The 9,827-nt window shown below is 39.1% G+C and overlaps 1 protein-coding gene and 1 pseudogene across 4 annotated transcripts; one reads left to right on the forward strand and one right to left on the reverse strand.

Annotated features, from left to right (window-relative positions):
- Positions 1 to 1,264: 1,264 nt before the first annotated feature.
- Positions 1,265 to 6,857, reverse strand: LOC310947544 (protein YIF1B-like; the record flags this gene model as incomplete). 3 transcript variants are annotated; one of them, XM_083914377.1, is made up of 8 exons in its annotated part: positions 1,265 to 1,724; positions 2,595 to 2,688; positions 2,878 to 3,033; positions 3,388 to 3,524; positions 3,804 to 3,908; positions 4,065 to 4,194; positions 4,476 to 4,578; positions 6,821 to 6,857. In XM_083914377.1, the coding sequence occupies 8 exons, from the start codon at positions 6,855 to 6,857 to the stop codon at positions 1,569 to 1,571; spliced, it is 918 nt and encodes a 305-aa protein (XP_083770503.1). In that variant the 3' UTR covers positions 1,265 to 1,568. The 3 variants fall into 3 exon arrangements, with proteins under 3 accessions (XP_083770503.1, XP_083770502.1, XP_083770501.1); XM_083914376.1 differs by having other exon boundaries at positions 4,482 to 4,578; positions 6,812 to 6,857; XM_083914375.1 differs by having other exon boundaries at positions 6,812 to 6,857.
- Positions 6,858 to 8,776: 1,919 nt separating this feature from the next.
- Positions 8,777 to 9,541, forward strand: LOC310947410 (GTPase IMAP family member 7-like; annotated as a pseudogene). Its single transcript has 2 exons — positions 8,777 to 9,002; positions 9,301 to 9,541. The product of its transcript is annotated as a GTPase IMAP family member 7-like (transcript).
- Positions 9,542 to 9,827: the final 286 nt, after the last annotated feature.

Raw genomic sequence — 9,827 nt, forward strand, 5'->3', positions numbered from 1 at the left:
GATCTCATTTTTAAATTTTGTTGTTAACGGCAGGCTTAATCTATACATTAAAAAAAAAACATTTATCCTGAAAACATAAGGCCCATAGAGGGAGGATGAAAAGATACTGAGTAATTTCTTTGAAAATTTAGCTGAAATAGTTTTTTAATTATTCACATTTGAGAAAAACACAAGTGAATTTTGAGGACAAAACAATTCACAACTCAGCAGCTCCATCAGCAAGACTTAATTTATCATTTCAATGGCTTCATTTGATAGGTTGCATTCTTTGAGCCTACTTTCAGTCAGGGATGGGAGCCATTCATGATTAATCCTGGGGAAGTGTTTAAATGACCTGCTTTGTGTACTATACATACAATGAGTCATTCGTAATGAGATGCTGCAATTTCAAGAATCTTATTTAGATGAGCAATTTCAGAAAAAGATTTTATTGGCACCTCAAGTGTTAGAGCATTCATCAATAATCACAAATTTCATCTGAGGAATTATCCTTAATTTTTAAGTTTCCTGAATTCATTTAAGTGAATGTGACTCCTACCCTGGTTTAACTTAATATTGGCTACATAAAAAAGCTGAGACATGGTGACCAGATTTACAAGCACAAGAAAGTATTTCTGACATTAACATATTTCAAGTATCTTAAAGAGACATTTTTCACAGAACAGACCTTTTTTTTTTCTTTATTCCATCCCCCTTTCAATATGAAAAGCGGTAAATAATTTACTTGTTTTTTTAAAAGATATCAAAGTCAACATTTCATTGCGAGGTCTATACCCTCATGTCGTGGCTTACAGTTGATATTTCTATTCAAAAGCTGTCAGGCAGCAAAGCTCAAACATGTATCAAAGCACATACGAAAAGATTAAAAACTGAGGTGGTACTAAACCCACAATTACATACCAGTTAGATAACCCTCGTTTCCAGATACAGGTATCTCTCTCAGCCCTGAAATAACATTAGGTCCAGGGAAAAGGTCAATCTAGTTAAACCTCCAAACCAGTTTCACACTTAAACCTGAATTTGACTTATTTTTTGTCACTAAATGGACGGTTTGTGTGAAGTTAGTTTGCTTTCGTTGTCGGCTCAGAAAAAAACAAAAAAAATCACAGTTGATATCAGACCAGAGCAACATCCGCAATAATACTTCTGCTATACACAAACATACATACTTAAATATGCCTAAAAAACAATTAACCAATAATTATCAAGTATAGAAAAACAACTTAAAGCCACTTGTTCTTGCTACACATTTTTGAAGACATTACATAAAAAAAGACAAAAAAAGGGCAATACTAAAGACACGGGGCTGTGCTGTGAGAGAAAAGGCAGTAATGCCTCACGTCCTCTCCTAATCGTCTTGTAGCATGTGATTTCCTCAATGCACACTGCACGAGTAGTGAGTCTTTATGAGTGTGTACGTCTGTCATTGTCATTTTCCAGACAACTGTTAGCCGTTGTGTGTATCATCCAAGTCAAGCTTCTTTGATTTGTGTTTTTTTAAGGGGTGTGCGATCGCCTACGGGCAGCCAAGTTCATCTTCTACACAGTGAGTGTGTGTGTTCTGGGTTTTATCTGACGAGGTGGTAGGTGAGCCAGTACATGAAGATGGGTTGTGCTCCGGCTATAGACATGGTGAGGTACATCCTCAGCTGGTTTCTGGTTCCTCTCACCAGCCTCCCCTCTGCCGCCGCCTCAGATAACAGCTTCAGGCGCAGGGTGCGGATCTGAGGTGGGACCGGTTAAAGATATTCTTAAATCAACGATTACACAAATGTTTATATACAGTGTGTCAGCTGAGCCATCTACCTACCATATGACCTGTGACATGCATTCAAATACAACAGCCCTGCCATAACTATGATCTCTATTCATGTAGGTCAAAATGTTTCGATTAGGTGACACTGTCGAAAGTGTGTTAATTAACAGCCGTGACAGCAACGCTGGTATTGTTTTCACCTTGCGAGTGTGTATTACACACCTGTATTACAGGTGTGTAGTTGAGATCAAAATGAAGGCAGAGTTCAAAAAAGGAATGTGATAGAAAGTAGAGTAGGGGCCATTGCTCAACCACTTTTCTGCCTCTGGCCCGATTTGGCATTGCGGCTGATATGATCCCATTGCAAGATGGTCTTTCGTTAAATCATGGGCTTTAGCATTAAGGTTATAGTTAGTGGTGGTGTTCAAAATAAGCAACACTTCTCAATATGATGAAGTCCAGTACAATACCAGCTTTAACTTTGACCTCAATCATATACATCACCAAAAAACTGAACATTATAAACTTTGTAAAAGGTAGAATTTTGCAGAACGGTTTTAATTGTTTAAAAATGAGATTGTACGGGTGTACCTGGTGATGAGACTGAAGAAAAAATGTCCAGAATGCTAAGAAGGAAACATTCTTTCCAGAGTATAGCTTATATAATTCTATGCAGTACACTTTTTACCTCAATTATTTGTTAACCAGAGATCAGCCTATTAAAAATTAATAATTTCATTCATTCATTCATTCATTCATTCATCTTCAACCGCTTATCCCTGTCGGGGGGCTGGAGCCGATCCCAGCTGACATCGGGCGTGTAGATGCTCCTACTCACCATAAAGACAAAGATGGCAGCACAGCACCACAGTAGAGAGAGATAGTATGCTAGTCTCCCAAACAACAGGCCTGCCACTACCCCCACGATCATCCTGAGAAAACAGAAGAGACACACACACAAACACACACACACAGTCACAAGTTAGGTTTAATATCCACAGAGCGTTACACTGAGAACATTTAAGAACTGTATGTTGTAATGTTTTAGCAAATAATGCACACTAAAAGCGTACAAGTGAGTTGGTACTTTAAATGTGAAAATAAAAAAATGCTATACACACCCGACATATTTGTAGCCAGAAAAGGCCAGTAGGTCTATGGTTGTGAGGTCAGTGTTTACAGTCACAAGGTAAAGTGACAGCAGGACGGCCAAGACTTCAATGATCAGCCACACAAACGCTGAACTGGCCTGAACCCCCAGCAGCTCTGGAGAAAACCTGGGGGTTGTACAAAATGATTTATATACTGTGAACTCATCAGTACACCATTATCTGTTCTTTTAAAGGCTAACTGACAGAAGGCAGCGTTTTAATTGCTTTGCGGTTGCTGTTGTTGCTCTGTAGTTGTGCATTAGAAAGAAGTCCAGGCAAAAAGACAAAACACAAAGACAATGCCTTGGTGGACAATACCTAGAATTCACATTAAACTGGTGATATGTGGTTATGTAGGAAGACATGAAGGAATCTGATGTATAGTTGTTAATGATCACTGCTTAGATAAAGACTTAAATGATCATAGAGCAATGGATTAGCATGTATTTTCCTAACAAGTAGCATTCTGTATGCAGTTACCTGTTCTGTGTGCCGAGGGCCAGTCCAGCCACCAGGATGTATGTGATGAAGCCCATGGCGGGAATGTAGAGATCGGGAGCGTTCACATCAAAGCGTGGAGCCACCGGAGTGTCCTGCTGGTAGCTCACCTCCCAGTTCTACACCATGCACATGATCACACAACTTGCTAAATCTTAAATCAATAAACTTTGAGCTGAAAGCATGGAGAATAGTAGCACAGTTTCCTGTAACATACTGTATAGTCTGGATGAATTTTTGAAGAAATTTAAACTACAACAGGCATAACTTGAAGTAGGTATTTTTGTCTTGACGTATTTTCATATGCAGGATACAGGATTTGATAAAGAATTTCCTCTCCCTATGCAAAGTAACAGGCATAACAGAATTATTTATATCCAGCAGGTGAGCAGACTCACCTCATGCATGTAGGGGAAAACTAAAAGGCCCAGCTTCTTCCCTACGTACACTGTATCCACAGCAAAGTAATATTTCAGCTTAGAAATTGGGATGAACCTGTCCAGCTGAAACAAGCAAGCACACAGACATACACACATGCATTATTCAGCCTGATTTTCTGTGACCTGATGTGTCACTAGGCTTTTGAGACCATTTTGTGGGAGCCTTTTTGCATCCTTTCTGGTAAGCAATGATATAAAATATTAATGACTCAGTCTTACATTCTTGTCCACCATTTCCCTTCCCTGGGATGCCAGTGAGCTGCCATATGCCATGGCCAGGTTAGACATTGGGTCTGAGAGGATGGACTGGCCAGGAAACTCTGCTGCTTGAGGCCCGGCCTGCTGGTTACTGCCAACATGACACAAGAAACTATATCAACTGAAAGAATACGACGAATGTATTAAGTTAAAAAAAAGTCAAATATATTGTGAGGAAAAATATGTAAAAGACTGCAAAGCTAAATCAAGGAAGTAAATTAGGATAGTTATGATCTTTTTCTCCCCTAGAGTGTCACTATTTTATTTTTGAGGGCATGATCGGATTGACTGACAAAGGTAATATAGGACACACAACATACAGTACAAAAAGACAATATTTATTCACAGGGCGATATTCAGCCTGAATCCCACCTGTACCCTGTCTGTGGTCCAGGTGCAGCTCCGCTCGTATCCTCAAACAGCTGGCTGCCATCAGCACCATCCACTGAGCTATTCCTTAGACGCATAGTAGGCTCTGTGCGAATAGAGAGAGAAAGCGGTTAGAGATAAAGATATGTCAGTAGATCTGACCCTCTCAATTCGCTTTTTGGGGATGCAAAAAGTCTGTAGAAAAATAAGGAAAGAAGCAAGTAAATGCAAGGCAGCCACATGTAGAGGAAATCTGAGGAACCAGCATGCATCTGTTTGTATAAAGAGACTTTGTTTGCCCTCACCCTTCTCTGTTATGTGATATTCTAATTAATAGTAATGTACTGGTTGTCAAAATGTCTTGTTTTCAATGTTATCTCACATGGTGAGTGTCTACAGTGGTGAACATCTGTAGCGAACTGTTCATTTATAGAAGCAGAGTAGGGATTTCCAGTAGGGATCGACCGATACAGATTTTTTAGAGCCAATTGACCGATACGGACTGACGATTTTCTCAAGATGATATTTGGAGCCGATACTACTCTTGCTCCCTCAATTTACATCACAAAAATTACACAATGATGATAACAAATGTTAAGAATCACAATTTAAAAAAAGGAACATTAATTGAATTTTAAAGAGGCGTCTCCAGCAACACAGAGCTGCCTGTGGACGCCCGTCTGTAAATAATGCCAAGGAAAAACTATCGGCAAACGCAGCAGCCCGCATAAGCCGATACGATCAATGAAAAAAACGCAAATAAAGTGAAAACAACCTTCTAATATCATGTATCGGTCTATCACTAATTTCCAGCACATCTTCACTTACTTCCAAGGTGCATAGAGAAGGAACAAAAAGTCTCATCTCATCAACTGTGCACCCAATCCCAGCGTTATAGTGCTGTGCAGACAAAGAGCTATTTAAATCCATTTCCTGAGGGGGGTAAAAACCTTATCACACACTTATCACAAGAGCAGATTACATCAGCCTTAAACTTACTGCCTAAAGAGTCACAAACTGTTTTTAATTTGGATCGCCTTTCCCTGCCGTCCCTGATGGCAAACAATGTATGATGGATATGACATAAAACCTCACAGGAACACCTTTATATCTTAAGCTCTACTAAAAATAAAAACCTGTCACACAACTGGTCTGTCAAAATGAGCCTAGAGATTTAATTTTCCATCTAAAACAACAACAACATAGTGGGCTTTGGCCATGTTGATCACCACCAGTCGGCTTGATTGTGGAAAACTGATATTTAAAAGTGAGAAATAAGATTATTAATGTTTATGCTTGAATCTTCTGGAGAGGTTGTGCTTAGGGGAAGCCTGTTTCTTTACATTTTGGTGAAGACATGCACATAGATACTTTGTTTAAAAAGGGACTTGAGGTAACGTTCAATAAAATAAAATGCATTGGCTCTGGCCCCATTACTAACACTCATCAGGACATCCCTAAATTGTCTGATTCAGACTTCTTTTGTTGGGAACGCACTTCTTATTTCAGGATAGTTTCTTTTATTTTGAAATCTGACACTGTTACCACAACGTTTAGTAGGGATTGACCGATATGGATTTTTTAGGGCCGATGCCGATTTTGCTTCATCAGCCATAGCCAACTGACTGACGATTTTCTCGAGCCCATATTTGGATTTAATACTATTGTTCCCTCAATTTACATCATAAAACTTAAACATTGATAACAAATGTTACTAGTCTCAATTTTGAAAAACACATTAATTGAATTTAACAAAGGCGTCTCCAGCAACACAGATCTGCCTGTGGACGCCTGTCTGTAAATAATGATGGGAAAGAACGAACAAAGCAACCCACATCGGTCGATGCCGATACACGTCATAAAAGCAAATATCGGCTGATAATTTCGGGCTGCCGATGGATCGGTCTATCTCTTATGCTTAGTATGTAAGTTATACGTAACTCAATATAACGTGAGGGCTGACTTGACTCTGTTTTCCGAGGGGGAGGCTTTCTTGACAGCAGTTGTTTATGGGTCAGAGTCAAAAATAAACCCATGCCCCAAATCTAACCCAGATTTTGAAGCTTGGTAAAACAGGCTTAGTTTACGCATGTTGGGTACCGTTAACAAAGCACAGAGCACTAATATACCACCACGGTTCTTACTACATATAATACACGTTTAGGTGTCTGTGCTTCTACAAGTTGTTTAACGTGATTTTGCTATGCTAGCTGTTAGCGTCAACCGGCTGATAACACCATTCAGTTTCGTTTACGTGGGATACAAGAAAGATAGCAAGCACAAAACATACACATGCAGCCGTTAGCTTAAAGGCTGATTTGATGGATAAATTCACGTACGTAACTTACGCTGTCTGAATCCGCTTTGAGTTGGAGTATAATCCATTTGGCCTAACTTGATGGTAGCAGTAGCCGTCAGTTAACAGACTCCAGTGAGGTGCAGCTGCCTCTAGTTATCAAGCTAACTGTGCTACGAGGCTACGAGCCATTCATAGAGCTGACCCGGAAGAAAATGCTTTCTTCTTCTTCTTCTGTAGATTAAAAGACAACGTGAGAGGTGCATCACTGCTACCTACTGTCTCGAAGTGTCCAGAGGTCCAGCGTCCATCCTTTCTCTCTCCCTCTCTTTATTTTTTATTATTTTATTTATGCAAAGTTTATATAACAAATTACACTGCAGAAATACATTTCAAAATATAATTCACATTGGCGGTAGCTCGAATTAAATTCAGTGTTCTGTTGATATGCAATACTCAATTTTATTTATAGCACAAATCACAACAAAAGTTATCTCAGGACACTTTACAGACCAGGTAAAGACCACACTCTATGACTTATTTATTATTTACATCACGGTGGCAACGAAAACCTTCCCTATTACAGGCAGGAACGTCAGACAGACCCAGCTCTGTGGAGGACGGACATCTGTCTGCACCGGTTTGGGAGGAAGAAAAGGAGAGAGAAAGAGAGAAAACAAGGACAGATGGACAGAGTAAGACAAAGACAGACACAAAGACAGAGACAGACACACTTCCAGTTACTATAATAATATCTATAGTAATGTGAATATGACTTATATGTTATGGCGGTTAATACGGCATAATAGTAGTGTTTCTTTTTGACAATAAACCTATTAAACCAGGGTTTGAATCCAGTCCATCTCGATTGGTGGAACTTTCCCAGTATGATGAGGAGCTGCACGTTAGCCCACAAAATATAACATGACATCAAATGTGTTAATTTGTATACTTTCACCTGTCTTTCTGTTATTTAATACAATATTCCGAATCTTTTAAAAACACATTTGTATATTCACAGTGAAAAAAAATAGATAAAATATAGTTTATAGGGAAAATGTGCATTGTTGAGACTATCACTATATGTTTACTTTTAATTTTCTAAGGTTCCCTTTTAATTGATTTAATCTCTGAAATGAAAGACAGTTATATCCCAAATTTTGTTTTGTTTTTCAACGTTTTAACTAGTAAAATATAATTTAAAAATAAAAAGGTGTGTTTTTAGAGGGAATAATGTACTTCAACTATTGACAAAACCAGTTAAATAAGTGAGCTTTACTGGTAGCAGCTGGTGATTATTAACCACAGGCACTGAGTGCTTCTGCTTTTACTAAATGTAGTTGTGACTCCATCTATTAAGTTATGTTTGCTGAACAGAGTAATCAGGAAAGCAAACAGCCAACAGCTCAGCTTCGCTACATACTCTTTCTCTTTCCCCACTGCAGAAGGATCCTCTAGAAAACCAAACAAATCTTGGACTATGTGTAATTTTGATTACACAGACATTTAAATTCAGCATATATGCTGAATGTACGTTACATGGAGAAAAGAACCATATCTTTGCTCCAATTTCTATCTCCTTTTTTCTAACTGTCCATCATGAGTCCGTCAAGAGTGCAATGCTAAATCTGTGTGCTCTTTCATTGCACAGACATCAGTGTCACCTGTCAATACATTATTTAGTATATTTCAAGTGATATGGTGGCTTATTATAGAAGCATATTAAATAACTCACTGCAACTACCACTAAAGGCATTTTTTTAATTCTTTTGTAAATTTTGATCCCCATGATGAAATTCGAATAAGGCAGATTGGAAAGACAGGAAATGGGACGAGTGCATCAGGGAACACCATCCTAAATCAAAAGGCTTTTACATCAGTCCTCTCTCTCTCTCTCTCTCTCTCTCTCTCTCTCTCTCTCTCTCTCTCTCTCTCTCTCTCTCTCTCTCTCTCTCTCTCTCTCTCTCTCTCTCTCTCTCTCTCTCTCTTCTCTCTCTCTCTCTCTCTGATGTCAAAAGGCCAAAGGAGTGGTGGACGGACGGAGGGTCGAGATCATCAACACTCCTCAAATGTATTATACTGTATAAAGTACAAAGAAGACGAAGTGGTCAGAAAGCTGAGAGAATGCATCTCTTTCTCTGCTCCTGGTCCTCATGTCTTCCTGATTGAGATCGAGGTGGGCAGATTCACAGAGGAAGAACAGAAAACTGTTGAACTCCTGCAGCAGTTGTTCGGTGAAGCTCCTTGGTTCTCTTCCTCATGGTAACCAGCTGGGATGGGAAGTCAACAGCTCAGCCATTTGATTGCAAAACTGTAACTGGCGATATCATGTCTTCAACAACAAAGTTCCCGATAACAGTCAGGAACATCATCTGCTCAAAAAGATACTAACTATGGTTTGTGGTAATGGGGAAACATTTTATACAAATGAAATGTTCCAGGAGGCTGAGCGAGCAATCCAAGAACTAGAAGAGAACATTATGAAGGCTTGAGAAACGCGAAGAAGAGGGAAAACTGAGGGAACATCTGCAGGAAAAGTTACCTTTATGGAGTACCTCCATAAAATTTATAAAAGGAAATCAAGAGAAAAGGCAGAGAAGAAAAGCAAATTCATTGAACCTGGTATGATCATAACAACCGCTGAAGTCGGGGTCGCAATCGAGGCTGCTGCATAAGCACTGGAGCAGTGGTGGGGGGAGATGTCGGCGCTGTAGTGGGAATCTTTGCACCAGCAGCAGCAAAAGCTCTGAAAAATAAATGTGCTGTGCAGTAAAACATGTATTTACATGGTCAAAAGTACTGTCCAAAGAACTGACACAGCTACTGATTTTTTTTTAATTGACTCAAGTCTCTACAGAAATATTATGCTTATGTTAGAAAAGTGGAACTTTAAGCTGCACTAATCAATATTTTTATATAAAGAAAGGAATAAATGACTATGTGTAGGCTAATGGTGAAGGGATTGCTCGTAGTGACAAACCCACTGATAAATCATCTTGAACGAGCATTTTAGCTTCTTTTAGTTTATTGTTTTGGTTTTACAGCTTATACTGGTCTCT

This window comes from Echiichthys vipera (genome assembly GCF_963691815.1).
Source record: "Echiichthys vipera genome assembly, chromosome: 5".
In the NCBI taxonomy this organism is placed as follows: Eukaryota; Metazoa; Chordata; class Actinopteri; order Perciformes; family Trachinidae; genus Echiichthys; species Echiichthys vipera.